This window comes from Lagopus muta, chromosome 23 (assembly GCF_023343835.1).
Source record: "Lagopus muta isolate bLagMut1 chromosome 23, bLagMut1 primary, whole genome shotgun sequence".
Classification (NCBI taxonomy): domain Eukaryota; kingdom Metazoa; phylum Chordata; class Aves; order Galliformes; family Phasianidae; genus Lagopus; species Lagopus muta.
Window position 1 is genome coordinate 2451703 of NC_064455.1, and position 23445 is coordinate 2475147.

The window sequence follows — 23445 nt, forward strand, 5'->3', positions numbered from 1 at the left end:
GCCGTTCCCGCCTTCCCACTGCGCATGCGCAATCCGCCCGTTCCGTTCCGCCGTGCCGCTTTGCACACGGCCCGCTGCGTTCTGCTCATTGCGCCTGCGCGATCAGGCTCCGCCCCCACTGGTTCTATAAATACCGGCGCGGATTAGCACTCGCTCTCTTTTCGCGGCGAGCGGCGGAGTGAGCAGGTGAGGGGGAAGGGGGATGGACAGGGCGCGGCCTGATCTTGTTAGCTCCGGTTTTGCTTTTGTGGTTTGTATTTTCTGCTTTGTTTTCTACTTGTGTGTGCTGTGGTGGCTTTAAGGGTTGCTGGGGCCAACGCTCCAGGCCCCGCCAGCCCTCACAAGCGTTTCTCCTCTCCCCTAGGCCTGTCGCGCTGCCTCGCGGCCTAGCCCCACCCGCTGCCGCTGTGAGTATCGCTGCATTCTATTTGTCCGGAGGGGGGGAAGGCACAGGGCCATGACCCAACGAGGACACCCGGAGAAGTAGCTCTCTCTCGGCTCTGTCCGTGTGGCGCACGGGAGCGTAGGCCTTCGGGCCCGAGACGTATATTCCCCTTCCACGTCGTTGGAGAACAAGCCGGGCCTCGTGCCTGCAGCCTGCATATTCCTACTGCTTCTCTGAGCCCTCGGGCAATTACAGAGGAGATAAACCATGCAGGAAACACATCCTTGCCGAGCGGGTTTGGGGTCTGCAGAGCTCATCTGCTGATAGGAATAAGGACAGCGCTGGTTGTGGGTGAGCCCCGCAGCGCTGCGCGCTCTGTATGGAGCGTAGTGCTGGGATATCGGGGCTGAGCAGGGGCGGGGGGATGGTGGGCACGCACTGGGAGCACGTGGCTGTGCTGTAACCGATAAGCACATCTCTGGGATAGCAGAATGGAGCGTGTGCTTCCTGCCATGCAAAAAAGTAGTGAAATCCATTTGCGACTTAAGTAATTAAGTTTCCTTGATGCTTTTGTTGTTGCAGACGCTGAAGGTTTGTATTTGAATGTCAGCAGCTGTGTCTGCAGTGACGGTGAGTATGTATTGAGCACAGCGGTGTGAGTGGTGGCAAAAAGATGGATGTGTCTGAGGTGTGCGATCCAGCCTGGGCTGTGGAGTTTGGAGCAGCGTGGAAGGGGCTATTGGGGGGTATCAGGCCACGTGCTTCACGCTGCTCCTCGCCCCCACCTCAAGCAGTGCTGATCCAGAGGTGCCCCTTGTTGCACCTGGGGTTTGCGTGGTCCAACACAGCGGGGTCTGAGCCCGAGTGAGCGAGCTGTGTGTGAGTAGAGTGTGCAGGAGCCGCTGGGCTCGGTGGGTGCCTCGTTACACCGGCTGGGAGAAGCAGATCTTTGAGCAGCACCGTGTGCTCCTCCACCCAACGAGGAGGCTGAGAAGCAGAGGCAGCTGCTGAGGAAGAACCGGTGCTGGGGAGGAGGGCCGCAGTGGGAATGCTGTGCAAGATGGGCGCAGCAGGTGCTGCGTGTCCGTTTGGGGAGGTCTGGATTTGCTCTGTGAGCGTTGTGAGATGTATCTGCATCAGTGCCTGACAAATAAATTACTTCTGAAACGCCGCTGTGTCGTTATTTTCTGTGGTGTGGCTGCGAGCTGCTGGGTCACCTGGAGCTCAAGAAACCAACAAAACCTTTAAGATTTCAGAGCTCTGTGGGGTTGGGTTGCCCACCCCTCTTCGGGAGGCACTCGGAGCTGGCGCAGGAGCTCGCAGCTCTGCGGTCGTTGATGCTCCGTGTGTTCCGGTACCAGCAGGCAGTGGTTCTGTGCCATTGGCGACCAGAACTGCTTGCTGGTGTAGGGCTGAGTGGGTCGTTGGGGATGGGAGGGGAGCGTTGGACCTATTTTAGGGATGGAAGTTGTCATTGCTGGTAAGCATGCTTAGGTGTTGTTTCCCTCTGTTAAGTGAAGGACTTAAAGGCTGCTTTTATACCCGTTGGCTGCTTTTATCGGACCTTTGAACGTTTGGAACCGGACTGTAAGTAGCTTCGCTTTATGGGAACGCTCCGCACGTGGTTCGGGGAGCGACAGCCCGGCTGTGGTGCTGGGAAAGGGGGATGTGGGCTTCTGGAAGGGGAAATTGGTAGGAGGGGAGAAGGGCTGAGCCGGGGGGGGTGGGGAGAAAGACCCGAAGGGTTTGGGGGGGGAAGGATGGGGAGCCGATCCCTGCGGTGCGCTGCGGTTCTCCGGATCGTTCCGGGGGGAAAAAGCGAGACCAGGTGAGAGCCGGGAGAAGCGCCGTACTGACATTCGCCGTCTTAGCGCGAGGTGTTGGGGGATTTTTAGGCTCCTGCGACGATCGGCCCGGGATGGGAGGGACGGAGCCTCCCGTGCCCTGCGGAGGCGGTCCCGGACCTCCGCGGCCGCCAGGGGGCGCTGTGACGCCCGCCGTGCCCCGGCGCATGCTCCGGGCGGGGAGCGCGGGGCCGGGAGCGGCGGCGGCGGAGCGGCGGAGGTGGGTGCGCGGCTATGGGGCGGGGAGGGGGGAGCACGGAGCGGGGCTGGAGGAGGGGGTTGGAATGGGGTGGGGGTGGGGAGGGGTCCGCGTGGCCGTGCCGCTCCCGGAGCCGCTCGGTCCGTCCGCTCGTGCTCGGGAAAGGCCGGGCCTGCGCTGCCCCACGTGGGGAGGGGAAGTGGTGGAGTTTGGGGTGGGGGGAGGGCGAGCGGGAAGTTCGAATCCGCGGCTCCGCGCGCGTTCCTGGGCTGGGAGCGGAGCCCTCGGTCCATCTCGCGGTGCGGGCACGGCGTGGTTGGCGGCAAAAAGCCGCGCAGCCCCCCGGCCCTTTCGGCAGCCCGTGTGATGTGGGCGGTGTGGTTGATGGGAACGGGGTGCGGGGACCCCCGGGGGGTCGTTCCGCCTCCCGAGCCGTGCGGTGGGGCCGGGTGGGATGCTGTGTGCTGGGGGCAGGGCGCTCAAAGTCCCAAAGCTTGGGGCGCAGCCTGGCTCTGCAGCTTTCCGTGGTGCAAAGAGTGCAGGGGGTTCATTTCTGCATCAGTGCAATGGGATAAAACGTGAAAAAGTGACCTGTGTTTTCTCAAAGCGGGAGGACAGATCGGTGTCTGAGTCCTAAGGCAGTGCCTTCAGTGAGATCCGGACTGCAGCAGAGGGGACACGCAGGGATTGTCTCCAGGAAGGCCAACCGACAGCTGCACCGCAGCACTGCAGCACTCTGCCGGCTGGGCCAGGCCTGAACAGAGCAGCTTTCATTGCTCAGATCCCAACCAACATGTCTGGAAAACGTGCTGCCAAGAAAAGCCCCGTGTTGGAGCAGTCACCTGAAAGGAAGAAACTTAAAAGTAAGAGAACTCCCTGGACAGGTTGGTAATTCCCTGCGCTTTTCCCTCTGGCTCCATCTGTCCTTTCTGCCCTCAGTCAGCCACCCGTCGCACCGCACGCAGCCCGGCCTGGTGCTCGTGTTGGGCCAGGGGGACGTCGGGCAGCTGGGCCTGGGGCAGGACGTGATGGAGAGGAAGAAGCCGGCCCTGGTGCAGCTGCCGGAGCTGATGGTGCAGGTGGAGGCAGGAGGGATGCACACCGTGTGCCTCAGCGAGACGGGCAAAGTGAGTGAGCACTGGGGGCCAGTGGGAGCTGGGTGGGGGGCTGAGCTGCCCCTGCAAGCATAGGGAGCTCGGCTGTGTCCTGGAGCAGGGTTTGAATCACGCCTTGCTCTGCACATCTGTGGCTGGTGCTGGGGCTGGGGCTGCAGTCTCCCTCCCCCAGCTCCCAGATGGTGCCGTGGATCTTGGAATTTTTGGGGTGTGGAGGGATAATTCAGCCTGGTGGGTCTCTGTCCCGTGGCTCTGTGAGCATCCTGTGGAGCTCCTGTGTCCCATCCTGACCGCAGCCCTCTCTTTACAGATCTACACCTTTGGCTGCAATGACGAAGGCGCCCTCGGGCGCGACACCTCGGAGGAAGGGTCGGAGTGCACCCCAGGACCTGTGCAGCTGCAGGAGAAGGTGGTGCAGGTCTCTGCAGGGGACAGCCACACGGCCGCGCTGACGGATGACGGCAGGGTTTTCATCTGGGGCTCCTTCCGGGTACGTTGGCTGTTTGGAAAATCACTGGAAGCTCTGCTGCTGGCGGCTGGGCGGCGTCTGTGACTCATTTCTGTGCACCCGTCTGTCCACCCAGGATAACAACGGGGTGATCGGGCTGCTGGAGCCCATGAAGAAGAGCACCGTTCCTGCGCTGCTTCAGCTCAACGTACCCGTTGTTAAAATTGTCTCAGGTCAGCAATGGGCACTCAGGGCAGGCTGTTCAGCCTTGGGCAAGGGGTGAAGGTCACACAGAATTGCAAGGTTGGAAGGGACCTCAAGGATCACGGAGCTCCAACCCCCTGCTGCACGCAGGGCCACCAACCTCCACATTTCAGAGCAGCCCAGGCTGCCCAGGGCCCCATCCAACCTGGCCTTGAACACCTCCAGGGATGGACGGGGCATCACAGCCTCTCTGGGCAGCTGTTCCAGCACCTCACTGCTCTCATAGCACAGAACTTCCCCCTGACATCCAACCTCAATCTTCCCTCCCTCAACTTCAAACCATTTCCTCTTGTCCTGCTGTTATCAACCCAGAGAGTTCCTTTCCTATTTCCTCTTTTCGCTGTACTGAGCTGCTGGGTGCAAGGATGGGCTTCACTGGGTCATCTAGCCCTAGTGTTAGTTTAAACTCAGATTGGGTCAAATAGTAACATGTTTTACAGTTAGTTAAGAGTTATTCTACAGTTTAGGTTAACAGTTGATTGAAAATGCTTTACAGTTCATGCCACAGGGTGAGGGCACTCGCCCTTTCTAGATCCGGGGAAGCCAAGCAGAGCAGCCAGGGAGTTTGTCCAGGATCCAGGTGAGGTTGGGGGGCTCCTGTGCCTCTGAACCATGCAGTGAAACTTCCCAATGGGGAACCTCTGCCAAGAAGAGATCTTAGGTGTGTTGAGCGATCCTGAAGCTGCCAAAGGCCACAGAATCCTGGAAAGCTTGGACAGATGGGACTTCAGGGCGGGATCAGCCGCGCTCACCTCCCGTGTCTCTTTGCAGGGAACGACCATCTGGTGATGCTGACGGTGGATGGCGACCTGTTCACGTGTGGCTGCGGCGAGCAGGGCCAGCTGGGCAGGGTGCCTGCACTCTTCTCCAACAGAGGAGGACGGAAGGGGCTGCGTGAGTGGCTTTGGTGCTCAGAGACGTTCGGGGCTGTGGCGAGCAGGCTGTGAACTTGGGCTCTGTGCACAGCTTTGCTGAGGAGCAGAGGCTCTCTGTCTCTTCCTTGGCAACTTGAGGGCTTGTTTGTAAATCGGTTGCTTAAATCCAATGATTTGCAACTGAGAGGAGAGGAAAAGAGTGTAAATCATAAGCTCTCATATGATGCCTTGTTTCTTGTGCCCAGAGCGCCTGCTGGTCCCCCAGCGTGTCCCTGTCAGAGGCAAAGGCAAGATGCGCTTCCAGGATGCCTTCTGTGGGGCTTACTTCACCTTTGCCATCACACGGGAAGGACACATCTATGGGTTCGGCCTCTCCAACTACCACCAGCTGGGTGAGATTTGTTTGTGTCCCTGTGAATCTCCTGCCTTTACTGGGTCTCCAAAATGCCCTGAGCTCACCCTGCACACCCAGTGCCCATTGCAGGCCATGTGGGAGCTGGAAATTGCGCTTGGGGCTCTGGGTTTAATTCCCAGCCCCTTCAGCTGCTGGATGTGAGGAGATATATGATAACTGGGACTGGGGGAGCAGGGCTGGGCTGGGCTGCCATCAGCGGGGTCAGCCCTGTGAGGATGGCTCAGTGCTGTGCCTGATGTGCTGGGCTTTGTGCATCTCGCCCTGCAGGGACCCAGAGCACCGAGCCCTGCTTCTCCCCACAGAACCTGACATCCTTCAAGAACTCCACCAAGTCCTGGGTCGGGTTCTCTGGCGGGCAGCACCACACCGTGTGCGTGGACTCAGAGGGTGAGCACCAGTGGGATGGAGGGGCTGCCAAGCAGAGCGGGGCTCCCGGGGATCCCAATCCTTTGGGGGGGGAGATGTTGGGGTGAGGGTGAAAGGCTGAAAGGCCGAGTCCTTGGTGTTTGAGGCAGCACGGCGGTTGTGTCTGTGATGAGCTGTTGGAGGGGCTGTTTGGCTTTTGCAGAAATGTACTCTTGTTGAAAAGGTGGCTCAAATTTGAAACAAAGAGCAGGGATGATGACAGAAACCCCCCTCCTAGAGCCCTGTATCCCACTGGGGAGCCCAGGGTCAGATCGAGGGTTTGCTGAAGGATGTGGTGGGGAGGAGTGATGCTCCCAGCTCCTCCAGGGTCAGACCTGGGGCAGGAAGGGTCTGGCTCCAGCTTCCTGTGGTCTCTCCCCTCCTTGTTTCACCTCTCCTGCTCTCTGTTGTGCCTTAGGTAAGGCTTACAGCCTGGGCAGGGCTGAGTACGGCCGGCTGGGCCTCGGGGAAGGGGCAGAAGAGAAGAGCACACCCACTGTCATCCCAGACCTCCCCAGCATCTCTTCCGTCGCATGTGGCGCATCGGTCGGCTATGCTGTCAGCAGTGATGGTGAGTGCTGCGGCCTCGCTGCCATGGGGGGCTCAGGAGCTGCCCTGTACCCTCATCCACCCCTGCGTGGCTCTGCCCAGCCCATCCCTTCCAGGAGCTCCATCACACACTGGGTTGGGACTCAGCCCATTCCCCACGTTTTTGCAGCCCAGGGGCAGCAGCTGCTCACGTGTTTTTGTGGGCACTTGACAGAGGGGTTTGTCAGAGCGTGCTGACCCAGCAGGGCTGGTCAGAGAACCGAGCTGTGAACTTGGGAGCTCTTTGTGGGCTGTGTGCAGCATCTGCAGCTGCAGGAAGGATTTGCTGTGGCGTGAGAACAGGCTTGGTGCGTTTGCATTGCTCCTTGGGGAGCAAGGTGCTGGCTTTAAGGCAGTCCATGCAATGAAACGCTGCTCCATGGGAAGCCCAAATGCCTCCTCCCTTCTCTCCCCCCCCCGCCTGCCCCTCTGGAACCCTTTGCTTCCCCCCTTTGCCCAGCTCCAGATGCTGTTTTTACCCAAAGCCCAAACTCACATCACCTCCTTTGCAGGACGGGCATTCGCGTGGGGAATGGGCACCAACCACCAGCTGGGAACGGGCGAAGAGGAGGATGTCTGGAGCCCTGTGGAGATGACAGGGAAACAGCTGGAGAACCGCCTGGTCCTGGCTGTGTCCAGCGGAGGCCAACACACAGTGCTGCTGGTCAAGGACAAGGCACGGAGCTGATCACTCCGTTGGGGCGCAGTGGGATCGCGCGGCCCACGGGCGTCTCCTCCTGCCACCAGCCCCACATTGGGCAGCTGCTTCCCTGCTCTGCTGTCTCCCAAACCACGGCGAGGGAAGGCAGAGGGCTCCCAGAGCCTTCTCAGGTGCCCCGTCTTCTGTTGCCTTCCAGGTAGCTGCACTGGGAAGGGAGGCACTGCGAGGATGGATTTTATACATTTAAGTTATAGCAATAGGGGGAGGGAAGCTGTGTGTGCTTGGGGCTGGTCAGGAGCCTGGGAGCTGTACAGTGGCTAACGTTGAATTTTTTTAAAGAAAATGTAAAGTATTTTGGTTGATTGAGGAAGAGAGGGAGGGGGGAAAAGAAGAAAACCTCTAAACGTTTGGAATAAATGGAGTTTTGATAAGTGCTGGGTTTCCCTCTGCGTTGAGCAGGGCAGGGCGCTGTGGGTGGCAGTGCCATCTCATGCTGTGCCACTTTGGGGCTGTGTGCATTTGTGTGCAGCTGTGGGGTTCTGCCACGGGATGGCAGCAGTGCGAGGAGCACCGGGGATGGCAGTGAGGAGGGCAGGGTCCCCATGGGGTGCTGCTGACCCCACGCTGTCCCTGACACCATTGGGAGCTGGGGCAGAACGGATCCTGGTAGGGGCTGGAGTTGAGGTGTCGAAGGTGATGGGTGGCATCGCGGTGTGGCCCCAACCTCTGGTGTCTGTTGGGTGTTCATTAGGGAGCAGGTTCCTTAATGAGGCTCCAGCTGGGGGTGGGAGTTTGGTGGGATGCTGTGGGGGGCTCGCTGCCCATTTGCTCTGCACATTTTAGGCTGGGAAGGATGAGCCTGGAGGTGCAATGAGGGGCTGAGCACGAAGCTCTGCTCCTCTCCCACCACCACAGAGCAGCTTTTTGTCTGACCCACGCATCATCTCAAATCACCACCAACACAGGCTGAGCCAGCAGCGCTCGCCCCAACCTAAGGCTGCTCCTGGGGACCCATCACCCTCCATTCAGTGCTCCTCCATCACCCAGCGTGACCCGGTGGGGGAACAGCACTGTTATTTTTATACCCCTTCCAGCACAAATAGCAAACCCCCCCCCCCTCCCCCTTTGTGCTTTGCAGCCCTTCTCTGTGCCCGCTAACGCTGCTGTGACACAGGGCTGGGGTGGCTCCTTCCCGTGTGCGTCTGCCTGCGTCACCTCGCTGCCCCTATTAATAGCTCAGAGATGGGGAGGGATGTAATCGAGGGAGACGTGGGGATCCTCCGGGGCTGTGATGGGAAGGAGGGTGCGTGGAAGCAGGGGGTGAAGGAGGCAGCTCCAGTCTGATGGGGTTGGGGTTGGAAATTGGGTCAGATGGGATTTGAGTTGGGATTAGGGTGGGACGGCATGAGATTTAGGTTGGGGGTTGAGATGGGGTTGGGATTGGGATGAGTTTGAATGGGATTTGGGTTGAATGGGATGAGATTGGGGTTGGGATTGAGTTAGGGTGCAATTTAGGTTGGGGATAGGATGGAGTCTGGGTGGGTTGGGGTTGGAATTGGGATGGGATCAGATGGGATTGGATGGGATGGAATGAGATTTAGGTTGGAGATTAGGATGGGTTTGGGGGTGAGATTGGGATGGGGTTGAATGGGATTTGGGTTTGATGGGATGAGATTGGGGTTGGGATTTAGGGTGGGGATGGGATGGAGTCTGGACAGATTGGGGTTGGAATTGGGATGGGATCAGATGGGATTTGGGTTGGGGGTGGGATTGGGATGGGGTTGAATGGAATTTGGGTTGGGATGGGAGGAGGTTGGGGTTGAGATTGGGATTGGAACGGGGTCTGGTGGGATTTGGGTTGGGGTTGGGATGGAATGGGGTCGGATGGGATTTGGTTTGGGATTGGATGGGGTTGGGTTGGGTTAAATCACCAATAAACCTGGGTTTGGATTCCTGATGCATTCCTTGGTGGTGTGAATGCCTCCCAAAGAGGATAATGCCTCTGAAGTGCTGTCCTCTTGACAAGGTGGCAAATGTTCTTAGGAAGGACGAGAGGTGAGGGCTTGAGCTCGGCATCTTGGACACCCCAGGCCCCTGTTTGAGGGCACATGGCAGCACATGCAGCATTGGGCTGGTGCCACTGCCCTACATGGACCCCAAGTCCAGAGCTGCTGCAGTCATTTGGGAACAAAGCCCAGCATTTCCCATCCTGTTCCTGGCAGGGAACGTCCCCAGCCAGCGAGGAGCCTGCAGCTCATCAGAGTGAGGGGGCTTTATGGAGAAAGAGAGGAAAACACGGATGTGGAGAACAACGGCACAAACAAAAGAGTTTAAATTTATCAGCGGCGATGAATCAACTCGCGTTGTCTTGGGAGCAGGAGTGATGCTTCAGTGGGATGCCGTGCGGGATCTGGGGAAGGATGGGCCTCCAAGGATGGGGAGGGTGGAGGAAAACAGCGTAACTGAGGAAAGGGAAACGTCTCATTAGCATGGCTTTGCTGTGTGGGGGGATGAAGGAGGAGGAATTCGGGCACTGGGGTAGGATAGAGGGGGGATGAGCCTTTCTCCGTCCCTACAGCAGACGTGGGGTCTGGGTTTGGTGCACGGCTGGGGCTTGCACCCAAAGGCAGAGGCAGAAACGTGCATCCATTGCACCGTGGGGTTCAGCCTTGGCACAGCCAGCATCGCCTCCCTGAGCCCCCTGCGTGGCACCCGGGGGGAGAAGGCAGCCACCGCATCCAGCACACGGCTGTGCCATCGTGCGCTGGTGCTGTGCAGGGTTTGCAGCTGGGAAAAGAAAGGGAGACAAAAGGGAAAGCCTCAGTCATTATTCACGACGATTTGGGTTTCGAAGTGAAGCCAGGATTGTCTCTGAGAGCCGGGATGCAGCCTGGGCTGCTGTGGGGGGTGGGAGAGCTCTGCATCCACACGGCGAAGTCATGGCCATGTGCGTAATAATGCAATTATGGCATTGCTGCAGACAAAGAGCCCAGCGGCCGCGTCATCAATCACACACGTTGGAATCAAGTGTGCTGCATGAGGGCTCATTATTTAATGGATTAATTAGCAAAACAGGAAAAAAAAAAATAGCAAACGTCTCCTCGGGTTGCAGATTTGCAGATGCTGTTCTCTGGAGCTGGGTGCACGTGGGGAAGCACCGTTCAGTGCCGTGCCATCGCTGCATCCTTCAGCCTCTGCTCCTCCATCAGCACCCCCGGAGCGCTCCGGGTTCTGCTGCTCCCCATCTCTGACCCCATTGAGGTGACAGAAAGCGATAAAGGCTTGAAAAAAAAACCCCGACGTCTCGTTCAGCGCGGGCTCCGACGCCCGTTTCCATTCGCTCCTGCTCTAAATCCTCATTTGCATTTAGATTACTCGGGCTGGGTGCTGTGCCGCTGCAATAATGAGCACAGAAGGACCCATCGGTGCCGCTGTGCGCTCAGATCCCCCGTACGGCGGCCCTGGGGGGGCACAGACCCTCCCCATCTCCCCCCCCCCCCCTCAAAGCATCCCATCTCGTTTTCGGCTCTGGGGAATGGAAGCGGCGCTGGAAGCTCTCGGCTCTTTTCTTTCCCAGCAGGTGCAGCTCCTGTACAGCAATGGCACCGAGGGACGAGGGCGGGGGCAGCAGTGCCACCCCTGGGACACAGCAGAGGGGACAGGGATGGGGACGCGGGGTCTGCCTGTAGATAGAGCCATGTACATCTGTATAAATGTATGTATAAGCGTGCAGAGCGCCCTCCCCGTCAGCATCCTGCCTGGAGTGGAAGCAGGGTTAAGTTTTTCCTCTGCTTTCTCTTTCCCCTCCTGCATCTGCTGGAGCGTGGGTGAGTTTAAAAAATAATGACCAAGAGCCTTTTAACCCACTTTAAGGGCACTGCAGCACATTTTCCAGCAGGCTGAGAGAGCGGCGGGGCCCTGCAGGGTGGGAAATGGTCCTCAGCACTGTGGCCTCATGGATGGAGCTGTGGTGGTGGGGTCACCTCCCCCATGTGTCCCTTGTGCTGCAGTACACAGAGCCCTGGGGCAGCTCAACCACACAGGGACATTCCAACTCTGCAGGGACATTCCAACACTTCAGCAGCACACCAGTCCTATATGGACATTCCAACCCTGCAGGGACATCCCAGTCCTGCGTCACTCCGACCCCACAGGACATCCCAAACCTACAAAGACATCCCAACCCTATGGGACATCCCAATCCTTCAGGGACACCCCAACCACACCAGGACATCCCAACCCAACCAGACCCAGTTCTACAGGGTACTTCAACCCTACAGGGACATCCCAATCCCACAGGGCACCCCAACCCTACAGGGGCATTCTAACCCTGCAATGACACCTCAGTCCTACATGGACACCCCAACCCTGCAGGACATCCCAATCCTGTAGAATACCCCAATCCTACAGGGACATTCTAACCCTACAGAGACATCCCAATCCTACTTGGACACCCCAACCCTACAGGGGCATCCCAACCATACAAAGACAGCCCAATCATACAGGCACATCCCGACCCTTTAGGACACCCCAAACCCCACACGGGGCTGACGCTCAGCCCAGTGGGAGGCACAAGCAGGCGAAGCTTTGCAGCGCTGAGGCGTTGCTCAGCTGGGAGGGATGCACTGCAGACAGGTTGTGAGGGTGCCCCAGTGATCCTTGATTTGTGATCCAAAATTTTGCTCCGTTTGGCCCTTCCAAGAAGAAATTGGTCTCCATTGCCTCGTCAGCTCTGCCTTGCAAAGGGGCAGGCTGCAATCGCCAGCAGCTCTGCAGCAAGGTAAGGCCGTTGTGGAGAGGTAATGACCTTCATTAGGCTCAATTGATGCAACTGGAAAAGAAAACAGAGCCAAGAGGCGGCCTCTCCCTCCAGCCCACGCACCCCAGGTGCACCCACGCACCCGCCTGCTTCCTCCAGCACCATCAATTTGTCCAATAAAAGCCATTAGTGCTCCTTCTGAGCCCCATCCTCCGTGGGCTGTGTGCCCTCATGGGCACAGAGCTGCTGCAGGAGGTGGAGGGGACGGAAGGTCAGCGGCACCAGGGATGCATCTGTCCCTGTTTAGCGGTGGTAATGCAGTGCAGAGCCCCAGGGCTGATGGCTGCTGCAAATGAGCTCCCATCGAGGTGCTGCTGGAGAACGGGGCTCCATCCGCGTGGTGCTGAGCACAAAACCCCAGCCCTGGGCTGGGCTCTGCCTCGCGTGGCTGCGAGTGCATAAACTGTCAGTGCTGGAGAGGACGAGAGATGGATGCGCCGTCCTAATTGCGTTAGCGCTGCGAGAAACTCCTCGAGTCCCCACCAATTGCTCTGTAATGAGATCTTCCTCGGGCTGGCTGTCTCTGGCAGCAGACGGATGGGAGCTGCCCTGTGGGATGCAGGAATGCAGCGTTGCCGTGGGGCTGGGGATGCTGTGCCCGCATTGCCAGCTTTGCACCCGTGGGCAGGGTTGCCAGTGAGATCCCAATAACGCAGCAGTAGTATCAACTCAAAAGTCCTCTCTGGGGCCAGAGTTGGCTTGGAGGTCTCCAGTAAACCAGTGGGTTTACTGGATGGTTCACCGATGGGTTTTCCATAAGCAGAAAGGCAGCCCAAGCCCTACGCGTGCAGTGGGCGTCCTCTCATGGCTCAACGAGCCCCACCAAAAAGAAAACTCTCCGCAGTCTGTCTGCATTGAGTCCCAGCAGGGCTAAAGCTCTGTGGTGGTCTCCTGGGTGACCTCTGAGCGCGGCTCGTCCCCAGCACCCCGCTGCTCACCCACGCCTAGTCATGCCGGCTGGCCGCGGCCGTCCGACGGGGCGCAGGTGGAGACGCGCTCCCGCGTGGTGTTCCGAGCTCTGGAGAAGCTGTTCTGCTCCACACGAGCTCGGAAGGGCAGGCAGAACTCGCGGAAACACCTCTTGAAGTTTTCATCCAGGAAAGCGTAGAGGACGGGGTTGAGGCTGCTGTTGGTGTAACCCAGCGCGATGCAGAAGTGCAGGCTGGCCACCACGTAGGGGTTCTTCTTGTCGATGTCCACCAGCGTCCAGACGATGACGAAGATGTGGATGGGTGTCCAGCAGATGATGAAGGCTGCCACCACCACCAGCACCATGCGGGTGATGCGCCGCAGGTTGCGGTCCTTCTCCTTGGAGCCTGAGAGCAGACGGACGCTCTTCAGGCGCAGGATCATCAGCCCATAGCAGATGGTGATGACCAGGATGGGCACCATGAAGGCGAAGATGAAGACGCAGATCTTGGTCACCGTGTCCCAGTAGATGGGAGGGTCGGGGAACTGCAGCGTGCACAGCACTGTTCCATCTGCTGGAAGAGGGATGGAAACAAGGGAGAGCAGATGGAGCGTCTGCTGGGAACTGAATGCTTCTGCTCCGTGGTGGCAGAGCATCTCCATCCGTGCTAAAACCACCAGGAGATGCGTGCCCACGTGCCATCTCATTGCAGACTGCCCTGGAGCTCTGTGGGGTGCCTGTGGGATGCAGGAGGTGCCACCAAACTGGGGATCGTTCTCTGCAGAGCCTTTTGCAGCATCCCAACCCCTGCATTGGGCGCATCCCCCTGTCACCTTCCATTGAAACTGATTGCTTCTGCAGGATGCCCGGATTTCTCCCAGCAGCCACCAAACAGGAGCTGCAGACTCACTGGGGATTTCGCTATATGGCCAGTATACCCATCAATACCCCAAGCCCTGGCGTTGGCACCCGATCTGCACCCCGGCAGTGAACACCTGGGACTGTTTCCAACCTCTGCAACCAAAATGGAAAACAGCACCATGCTGGTTTTCCACCACGGTCGTGATGGAGGGATGACCTCCAACGGAGCACAAACACGGACAGGACCGAGTGGCTCAGCAGTGTCACCCCAGGAAGCACAGATGGGACCTTTCCTCAAAAGCTCACTTGCCTTTTGACTTGGTGACTGCCATGACCATGATGGGCACCCCGATGACAGAGGAGAGCACCCAGATGCAGACGTTGATGACCTTGGCCTTGGCCGGTGTGCGGAAATCCAGCGCCTTGACCGGGTGACACACGGCCACGTAACGGTCCACACTCATCATGGTGAGGGTGAAGATGCTGGTGAACATGTTGTAGTAGTCGATGGAGAGCACGAGCTTGCAGAGCAGCTCCCCAAAAGGCCAGGTCTCCATCAGGTACTTGGCGCTCTGGAAGGGCAGCGTGCTGGTGGCCAACGCGTCGGCCAGCGCCAGGTTGAAGATGTAGATGTTGGTGGCTGTCTTCATCTTGGTGTACCTGAAGGGGAGGGCAGAGGTGGGGGCTGGTGGGCGCTCAGGGAGCCAGAAATCCTCCTGGTTTGGTTTCCTATCGAATTTGAGTGGGGTGGGGAGAATTGCTGAGCAAATGTGGCACTGAGGGGGGTTGGGTCGGGGTTGGGGATCTTGGAGGTCTTTTCCAACCTGAATGACTCTGTGATTCTATGAGTGGGCACGGGGGGATGGGTTGAGATTGGACTGGATGTTCTTAGTGGTCTTTTCCAACTGTAACAATTCTATGTGCCCATCTGGGGAAGGGCTGGGGACGTGCTGCTGCGTGGGGTGAAGCCAAAGGAGCCTCTCCCACACACCTGGCCAGGGAAACAACGCTCATTCATCTGCCTGCCTCTACTTGGAGATCAAAGCAACTCCGAGGAGCTTTTCAAATCAGTCTCTTTTCCAATTAAATCGATTTACTCCATTTCCCCGAATCAGTTGCACAGTGTCCTTTACCTCCTGAAACCTCCTCTATCTGATTTTCCACCCAGTAAATCGTGATTATCCAGCCTGCTTCCCTGTCGAGTTTCCTTGCAGAAATTGGATCGATTACCCCCTGAAAGAGGCCAGATGGGAGCAGCACCATCAGCAGCACCATCAGCAGCACCATCAGCAGCACCATCAGCACAGCTGGAGCTGCTCCACGGGAGCCCTTGGGGAAGCCTGGCCCCACGCATGGCACAGGGACATGGGGACGCTGGCTCTGCTGCTGACCTCTGGTCCTCATCACATTGTGATAGGAGCAGTGCCTGGACCCGGTGCTGAGAGCTGAAGGTCCCCAAAGGTCACAGTGCTCTGGGAGACCACCGGGTTGTTTGTGGGGTGCTGGGGTCAGGACTGTGCCTGCAGCTCCATCCCCTCCATGCGCTCCTTCCCAGGTATCCCCCGTACCTCAGAGCATCCTCTGCAGCCCCCAGCTCATTAAGGTGCCCCCTAATCGATTAGCAAAGCATCTCTGTGCGTGGATAAAGCTGCTCGCAGCATCCATAGGGGGTCAGGCTGAGAACTGGGGGAGGGTGCTGCACTGTGGATGACGGATTTGGCTCTGGGACGTGGGGGGAGATGATCCTTGGGCTGTTGGGGCTCACCTTAGAGAATGACTCCATCATGCAAGGAGCAAATTGGGGCAAGGAGGGGCTCCATTTCCTTTGGCTTTCCCCACCATCCACCATCAGACCCCACTGGGGGGGGGGGGGATGCAGCCCCAGGTTTGTGCTGTCAGAGATGGAGCTGCAGAAATGGGGCTCTGCACAGCAGTGAGCGCATTCCTGCTGCAGCCCCTCGCCTGGGGGAGGGCGGGGAGGGAAGAACATCTAATCTGAATTTGCTCTTCAAGCTCAACGTGAATTTGAAATTTCCTTGAGACGTTTCCCTTTCCCGTGCCATCGCTCTGTCGGTGAATGCGAGTTTCAGCAACGTCTCCTTCTGGGTTAAACATAAAGCTGAGGATTTCTGTTTGCTGTCAGTTTTTGTTTTGGCTCACCCAGGTTAAAAATAGCCATTCCAGGTAGGTTCACACTTCTCTGATCTCTGCTTTTTGCACAAAGGGGACAAACGTGTGACTCGGGCTGCGCAGCGCAGTGCTGGGTAAGCGCTTCTGCAGCTGCTGCCAGATGTGCTCCCTCCTCCAGAGGGTTTTGGGGAAGGATTCAGCCCAGTGGGGGGGTCCAGGGTGGTGAGCCTCCCCTCCGGGCTGCCAGTGCCACCAGTGCTTCCAAGGAGGGGCTTAAACACTGCAGACAATGTGATCTGTTGGATGGTGGCTGGGTGCTGGACGTGGGCTCCCATTTTGGCTGCTCTGGGCTTTGGGTTTTGGCTTGGATGGGCTCCAGGGTGGAGGGATGGAGGTGTTGGGCTGTGCACAGGGTCCTGTATGTGCTCATCACCACTACCCACAGCACACTGGGGAATGGGGTCCCCATGTTTCCACATCTCTGGGTCCCCATATCCCCAAGCCCTGCTGGTGCACTCCAGCCACAAACCCCCCTGCAGAGGGATCTGGACCCAGACTGTGCTTGCAATCCCACTGACAGCCCCATCCTGTGCAGATTTCCCCCTGTAAATCCTACCCAATGCAGAGCAACCCGCCCATATAGCAAACTGCTCTGTCCTTAGCCTGCATTCTGCCGAATGCACACAGATGCCAAAAGCTTTGAGACCTTCAGTTTTGCGAGGCTGAGCCCCCACCTCGTGCAACAAACCCAAGAGAAGCCCCCCAAGAACCATCAGAGGGGCTCAGAGGGCAATGCACTCCCATCCCCCAGAGATACAGCATCTGGGTCAGGGAGTGGGGGGCCTGAAACCATGGCTTTGTGCTCTGGCTGCTGCACCAGGCTGCGTTCGTTAAGCACAGGCAGCAATGAGGTGACCGTATGAGTTTGCTGACGAGGATGCTGTTTGCACATTCAGGCTTTTTCTATCTCAAAATGCCGTCCCTGCTCCAGGCAGCTGGAGGGGGCTGACCATGTGCATCCCTCACTGCGTGCTTCCCCTTGATTTCTGCTTCTTTTTCTCTCCAGGGTCACCTGTACAGCTGCTTCGGGTGGGTGAAAAACTCCTGCTGGCGCTGTGTCTGAGCCCCCCGCCCTGCACAGGGCTGCGGGAAGGAGCTGCCTTTGTTCCACGGGGATGCTGTCCCTCCTCTGAGCTTTGCCATTGGCTTTGCATGCCGTTCCTTCTCACACCACCGATTCTGGGGGCCCCGGGAGCCAGGTGGGAAGGTCACACCGCTGACCCCGTGCAATGGAATTGCCGGGATTGGAGGGGAAACGGGACAAAACGGGGAATCCCACACAACCCCCAGCTGCTGGCAGGGCTCCTGCGGTCCACAGAGCTGCCCCTCTCTGTAGGGATGGGGGGAGGACACGCACGGCTCTCTGTGGTCCCACCCAGCCATGAAGGGCAGCAAGTGGATCCTACAGCGCGCCTGCAGGAGGGAGGGGAACGGGACCCCCGGATACCATCTCCCGCAGCCCCACTTCACACACACACACACAGCTGCTCTGTCTCTGCACCCCCTCTCACCTCCGCGCCTTGCACACACGTGTGTGCTCACACGTGGCCGCATCACACCCAGCTCGGGGCCCCCGGGGGCTCTCCGCACCCGGCGCGCCCCCAGCCGCGCTCCCGCGGTCCCCTCGAGCGCAGCACAGCCCCGCTGCTCTCGCACTCATCGCCCTCTCACACCCCGCGCACTCTGACGCCTTTTACACGCTCCCGCAGCCCCGCTCTCACCGCACGATGCCGTACATCACCAACACGTTGCCCAGCAGCCCCACCACGCACACCACCGAGTACAGCGCGGTGATGACGATGGCGATCAGGATGGAAGTGGCGTTTTTGGTTCTCGGCGGTCCCGTCTCATTGCCGCTGGTTCCGGGCAGGGCATCCCACGCTGTGCTGTTATCCCACACCGCGATCGGCTCCGTGGGCAGTTCCGTGTTCAGCTCCATGCCCCGCAGCGCCCGCACCGCGCAGACCCAAAGCCGCGGGTTCGAGTCCCGCTCCCGCCCGGCGCCGCCGCCTCCCGCGGTCTCCTTATAGAGCCGCCGTGTGCTCCGAGCCACGTGGGGCCGGGGGCGGCCCTGCCGTCTTCTGCCACCTCCCCCCGCACCCTCCTGGTCCCTACCTGCATCCCAGACCCCTCCCAGCACGAATCTTTATTGCCCTCTGCCGCAGCCCACCCCTCCCCCCGGTCCCTGCTCCATCCATGTCCCTGCCGCCCCCACCTCGATCCCTGCTGCACCCCCACACCGTGGCCCTGCTGCCTCCGATCCCGGTTCCCTACATCACCTCGTCCCTCCCGGACCGCCCCCGGTTCCTGCTGCATCTCCCCCTCTTCCTGTAGAGCCCCCACACCCGCTCCCTGTTGCCCCATCCCACTCCCTGCTGCCTTCCTCCGAAGTCATTGAGGGGCCACGAACATCCCGGGGGTCGCAGGGCTGGGGGACATCGGGTTCGGTGCAAACTGCGATACTGATCCGGTTTTCTTTTGTTTGGAAGAAGGCTGGGGAGGGGGAGAGGAGGGGGGTGGGAGAGGAGAAGGAATGGGGTGGGGAGGGCAAACAGCCCCTGTCCCCACAGAGAAGCTGGTGGCCCCATATGGGACCAGGGGAACAGGGCTTCTAATGGTGTTGGAGGTCTGAACGGGACTGGGGCTGCAAAAGGGATCGGGATTCCAAATGGGAACGGGGCTGCACGTGGGGTCGGGGCTCCAAATGATGTCAGAGCTCTGAATGGGATCAGGGCTCCAAATGGGATCGGTGCTCCAACAGGTCTGAGAACCCAACGGGTTGTGCTGGGGGACCTGTGCTCCTCTCGCGGGGTGTGAGGAACCCCAGAGGTCAGCGGGATGGAGGCACCCCACGCCGCCCAGCTGAGGGTGCAGCTCGTTTTGGTGGGGATATTTGCTCCCCCCAAAGCTCTGCAGGCTGTGGGTCGGACCCGGGGTGGGAGCAGCACATCACCCCACAACCCGCAGCTCGCGGGATGCTTTGGGGTTTGCAGGAAAGGCATTGAGGAGCTCCGCAGCCGCCGAGCCCTTCCCACACCGGCACTCAGCCTTGAGGAGGAACACGGGCTGAGCTCCGCCGTTTGTTTTCCTACGTCAACAGCTCCGAGTGTTCTCCTACCTCTCGGGGCAGCTGCTGGGAGAGAACAAAGCCCGGCGTCAGGGGAAACCAAAGCAGCTGAGCTCCTTCCCTGCCTCGCTCGGTATCTTTGGGCATCGTTACCCCTCCGGTGCTGCTTGGGGTCGGGGGGTTGCACGGGGAACCCCCGCTCGGTGCGTTGCTGCCACCGATGCCGCCCGTGTCCCCGAGGTGCTCTCACCTCCTACTGGGCATCGCCACCCTGCCCCAATGCAGGATGCATCGGTGGTTCTGCCTACAGCCCATCCCCGTGAAAAACACCTAAGAATCAGCCTGAAATGAAGGTGGTTGCTTCAGAGTGGGGGTATCAAACCCCCCCCCCCCCCCTCCCAACATCGTGCCTGGCCCCGTAGCAGGGAAGGGTGCAGGGCACCGCCAGCACTGCGCACCCATCGGTCCCTATGGGAGATTTGTTTTTCTCTGATTGTCGCTTATTTTGGTATTTTCACACCCCCCTTCCCCCCCCATCAGGCTGACAATGGAGCTCTGATTGCACACTGGCAGAGGCTGCCCGGATTTGGGGAGCTGCTCCCCCCCCCTGCGCTGCTTCCATGCGTTGCAGCATTCACATGCAGTGAGTCATCGGGCAGCGAGACGTCCAAGGGGGGGGGGGACAGAGGCACAGCTTCCAAAGGCCATCACCACAGCTGTGTGTCTGCCTCCCTTCGGCTGCACACAGGCTGTATGTCCGTGCGTTGCCCCCCAGCATGGGGGACCTGTCAGACCCCCGGCTTCACCCCTCTCCTGCTCACAGGGGAAGGCATACAAAGCATTCCCTTTTTCTTTTTGCCCCCCACCCCGATGCCCAGACACGAGGATGCTCAGCTGTGGCTCCTCGGTCCCCGCAGCCTCAGCCCACGCACCCACCTCCCCCGGGGAAGGAAGGGATGTGGGCTTTGATGTGGGGAATTCAGGTCAGCACTAACCCAGATCCATCCCCACTGCTCCCCCGTCGAGCTGCGCTCTGTTCCCATCCCATTTTCCACCCCACACTCCAGGCTCTCCCCTTTACTTATTCATGTGCTTGCAGCTGTTCTCCCTGCGCCGGTGGGGTTGGCTTGGGGAGAAGGGGAAGTCAGAGCATGGGAGTGTTTGGCTGTGAGTTGAGTTTGGGCAGAAATGTGGAGCACCCGCAGTCCTGGCTGGCTTTAACAGCAGCAGCGGTTTGGGGAGGCTGTGTTGGATGTGCAAAGCCCTTCTTGTAGCTCCAATGCACCCAGCAGCACGGGTGAGCCATGGGAACCCACGGGCTTAGCTGCAATGATGCTGATTCAAGGGTTTTCATCATTTTTTTTCAGCCCTTCCTCCTGCAGAAAGGCAGCTGGGTTCCTACCAGCCCAACCCATTCCATGGCTCTGAGGTTGCATGACCAATGTGCAGCAAAACGTGGGCAGGTGAATGGATGCAATGCAGGAGTGGCACCCAGTGATGCAGGAGCAGCACCCACAGATTCAGGGGTGGTACCCATAGGTATAGGAGCTGTACCCATAGATGCAGGAGTGGTGCCTGTAGATGTAGGAATGATACCCACGGATGCAGGAGTGATGCCCATAGATGTAGGGGTGATTCCCATAGATGTAAGAGCTGCACCCATGGGTGCAGGAGTGGTATCTATAGGTGTAAGAGCGATACCTAGGGATGTAGGGGTGGTACCCACGGATGTAGGATTTGTATCCATAGATGTAGGGGCGAAACCCCTCGATGCAGGAGCAGTACCCACAGATGTAGGTGCAGAGCTGTGCCCATGGGTGCAGCACAGTTCTACCAACCCATCACTTGGAAGGGCCTCCACTTGCACCGGGGCAGACTGCAGGGTGGGCACTGGGAAGAGCCTTCACACAGGGGGCTCAGGCTCTGGATGCCGCTGTGGGGCGGTGCGTCTGTGCCTGGAGGAGGGCTGGTGGCACTGGGGGACGTGGCCAGGGCTGGCAGCACGTGGCCATGGGGCTGGAGCCACGGGCAGTCGGCAGGGGGACTTTTTTCCCTCTCCATAGCGGAGGTGCCTTCTGAGCAGAGCGTTTATTCTCTCTCCTGGTGCTTCTCCTTTCCTCCGTATCCAAGCGCATCCTCGGCGGGCCGGGATGAGTCACGGCGGCGGCAGCAGCGCTGTAAGAGCATCAGCGCACGATTCCCCCCGAGGCTCCGCGGCTCCGCATCGCCCTTCGCCAGCAGTTCCGCTCCGCACGCACTCATCGCTCTGCCCTCGGGAAATGCCACGTCCTGCTGCCAGGTGGAGGGCAGCGAGGTGGTGCCGGCCCAGCAGGTGACACTGGGGCCGCAAACCAGCCCCCCCCCCCCCCCCCCCCCCAAAAGCAGGAGCTCAGCTCCACAGCCCTCTGTGGTTCGCTCCCTAATTACGCACCCTGCACGGCCAGGCTGCTTTGCAGAGTGCAATTAATTAACGTTTGCATCCTTGGCGCTTGCTGACCCTGCCAGACTCGGAGCTGCTGCGGGTAACGGGTTTGCTGCAGGACGAGCTGTTTCTGAGCCGGGTTTGGAAGGCAGGGTGGGTGCTGGGCGGTGCAGCCCCGCGTCGGGGCTCATCCGGAGCTCGGGGGAATGGAGTCGAGGTGCAGAGGGAGCAAAACAAAGCTGTAGGGTCAGCGTGGGCCGTGCTGTGCTGGCTGTGCATGGCCAAGGCGTGCTGAGATGCTGCTTTGGGGGCAATGCGGGCAGGCTGGAAAACACACAAACGTTTCCCTTGTGCAGCACAAATCCTTTCCCTTTGTGTGCATGGCACGGATGGGATGCAGAGGGACTGGACATCAGGGTGAGCCCTCAGCCCAGAGCAGGGCAAACCCCAGTAAATAAATGGGGGCACACACAGCTCCCTCAAGCTGCCTGGTGCTTCATGAGATCACCACAGATCAATCTGCTGCTCTTGATTGCTGAGTGCCTGAGAGCTCCTGGTGGGGAGGAGCACAGCGTCAGGTGGGGAAGCCAACGCTGCTGCAATCTTTCCCCCATCATTATTTAGGTCGCCTAACCCCTATGCAGAGCTCAGGGATGGGGGTTAACCTAACAGGGGGTGGCTGCTTTGTGGATTTGGGGGCAGAGCCGAAGCTGAGATTTTGGGGAGGCTGTGTGGAGTCAGCAAAGCAGGGGAATCACCACACAGGGTCTGCTTTTGGGAAAGCAAACCTTCTGTCACCCCGTAAATCCTGTAATTTTCCATGCAATGTTTCACCCTTCCAAGCGAAGCTCCGGGTCGGGGTTATCTCAGCAGATGCATTTTATCATCCAGGGAGGGGTGGGGGGTGGCACTGCAGGATGGCATCCCTGCTGCTCAGCCCGCTGCCGCCGGCGCCTCACAAAGGTTGCAGGTGACAAACTGATTATTTTTTTTCCCCCTGATTTCCAAACAGGAGCAAAGAAGGGACATCATGTGCTGCAAAGATGGGCGCAGTGCTGTTGTCCCCATCCAGAGGTGTGAATCCCATTCTCTGGCAGTGCAGCACGGGGATGGGGAGAAGGGGGAGGAGGGGGGCGCAAGAGGGGATGCTGTGTGGAAATGATTTGCCTGCGAGCTCCAGGTGGAGGAAATCTCGTCGGGAGGACGAGGAGCGTGGCTGCATTGGGATCGGGGATGGGCGCTTTGCGGTCTGCTCTTCACGTCGTGCATCCCCCGAAGTCAGAGCCTCCCGGCCTTTAAGGACAGAGAAAAAACTGCTGATGGAGGTGTGGGTAAACAGCAGCTGTGTCCCCGCACTGCGCAGCGTGCAACCCCCCCGCTCAGAGCCGCCCCCAGCTCCTCACTCCCTCCTAAACCCCCACAGCGCCCAACGTGGCAGCGTGCATCAATGCAGCCCTATGGCCGTGCTGAGTCCACAGCCTCAAGCTGCAAATCAAAGCACGACCCATCCAGACAAAGGGGTGAAAAGCCAAAAGGGGGGTGGGGGGCATCCCTGGGGGCAGCAGGGACACCCAGACCCAACGCAGCCCCCACGGCTTCACCTCATCCCCAAGAATCCCACAGAATGGATTTCCCCTCCTCTGCTCCGAGCCCGTGGATGGGCACCCATCACTGCAGAGCCTTGGGGACCGCAGGGGAAAGGACCAGGAAATGGGGTTGTCATGGAAACCAACGAACTGCCAGCACTGATTTTATTTATTTATTTATTTGGTTATTTGCTTATTTTTGTCAAGACTGGGGGGGGGGAAAAAAGGATGGAGGAGTGGGAGAGAAGGGCAGCATCACTGCCGGGATGGATGGTGGATGGATGGGGGAATGGAGGGGTGGAGGGGTGGAGAGATGGGTGGAGGGATGTTGGGGGATGGAGGGGTGGGTGGACGATAGGTGGGTGGATGAGCGGAGGGATGAGTAAAGGGA

At 59.1% G+C, this 23445-nt stretch overlaps 2 protein-coding genes and 1 non-coding gene across 7 annotated transcripts; 2 read left to right on the forward strand and 1 right to left on the reverse strand.

Annotated features, from left to right (window-relative positions):
- Positions 1 to 148: 148 nt before the first annotated feature.
- On the forward strand, positions 149 to 7653 carry RCC1 (regulator of chromosome condensation 1). Of its 5 annotated transcripts, none has more exons than XM_048969094.1 (13): positions 149 to 186; positions 365 to 407; positions 968 to 1015; positions 1901 to 1972; positions 3036 to 3291; positions 3368 to 3555; positions 3854 to 4033; positions 4128 to 4224; positions 5027 to 5149; positions 5376 to 5522; positions 5813 to 5932; positions 6369 to 6521; positions 7051 to 7653. In XM_048969094.1, the coding sequence occupies exons 5-13, from the start codon at positions 3222 to 3224 to the stop codon at positions 7224 to 7226; spliced, it is 1254 nt and encodes a 417-aa protein (XP_048825051.1). In that variant the 5' UTR covers positions 149 to 186; positions 365 to 407; positions 968 to 1015; positions 1901 to 1972; positions 3036 to 3221; the 3' UTR covers positions 7227 to 7653. The 5 variants fall into 5 exon arrangements, with proteins under 5 accessions (XP_048825051.1, XP_048825052.1, XP_048825048.1 ...); XM_048969095.1 differs by having other exon boundaries at positions 1906 to 1972; XM_048969091.1 differs by lacking the exon at positions 149 to 186 and having other exon boundaries at positions 193 to 407.
- LOC125683975 (small nucleolar RNA SNORA73 family) lies at positions 463 to 667 on the forward strand. The gene has a single exon (XR_007373180.1). It is a non-coding gene; the product is annotated as a small nucleolar RNA SNORA73 family (small nucleolar RNA).
- Positions 7654 to 10158: 2505 nt separating the features above from the next.
- OPRD1 (opioid receptor delta 1) lies at positions 10159 to 17975 on the reverse strand. The gene is made up of 3 exons (XM_048969164.1): positions 17701 to 17975; positions 14100 to 14449; positions 10159 to 13499 (listed from the first exon to the last, which is right to left on the reverse strand). Exons 1-3 carry the CDS (start codon positions 17916 to 17918, stop codon positions 12967 to 12969), a joined length of 1101 nt encoding a protein of 366 aa, XP_048825121.1. The 5' UTR covers positions 17919 to 17975; the 3' UTR covers positions 10159 to 12966.
- Positions 17976 to 23445: the final 5470 nt, after the last annotated feature.

What these genes read in the sequence shown, in the direction of transcription:
- RCC1 (XM_048969094.1), top strand. Translation starts at nt 3,222, where the DNA reads ATGTCTGGAAAACGTGCTGCCAAGAAAAGCCCCGTGTTGGAGCAGTCA. An exon ending in AGGAGGACGGAAGGGGCTGC is followed by an intron (nt 5,150 to 5,375) that starts GTGAGTGGCTTT and finishes TCTTGTGCCCAG; the next exon opens with AGCGCCTGCTGGTCCCCCAG. An exon ending in CTCCAACTACCACCAGCTGG is followed by an intron (nt 5,523 to 5,812) that starts GTGAGATTTGTT and finishes CTCGCCCTGCAG; the next exon opens with GGACCCAGAGCACCGAGCCC.
- OPRD1 (XM_048969164.1), bottom strand. Translation starts at nt 17,918, where the DNA reads ATGGAGCTGAACACGGAACTGCCCACGGAGCCGATCGCGGTGTGGGAT. An exon ending in GTGATGTACGGCATCGTGCG is followed by an intron (nt 14,450 to 17,700) that starts GTGAGAGCGGGG and finishes CCTCCCCTTCAG; the next exon opens with GTACACCAAGATGAAGACAG. An exon ending in GGCAGTCACCAAGTCAAAAG is followed by an intron (nt 13,500 to 14,099) that starts GCAAGTGAGCTT and finishes CTCTTCCAGCAG; the next exon opens with ATGGAACAGTGCTGTGCACG.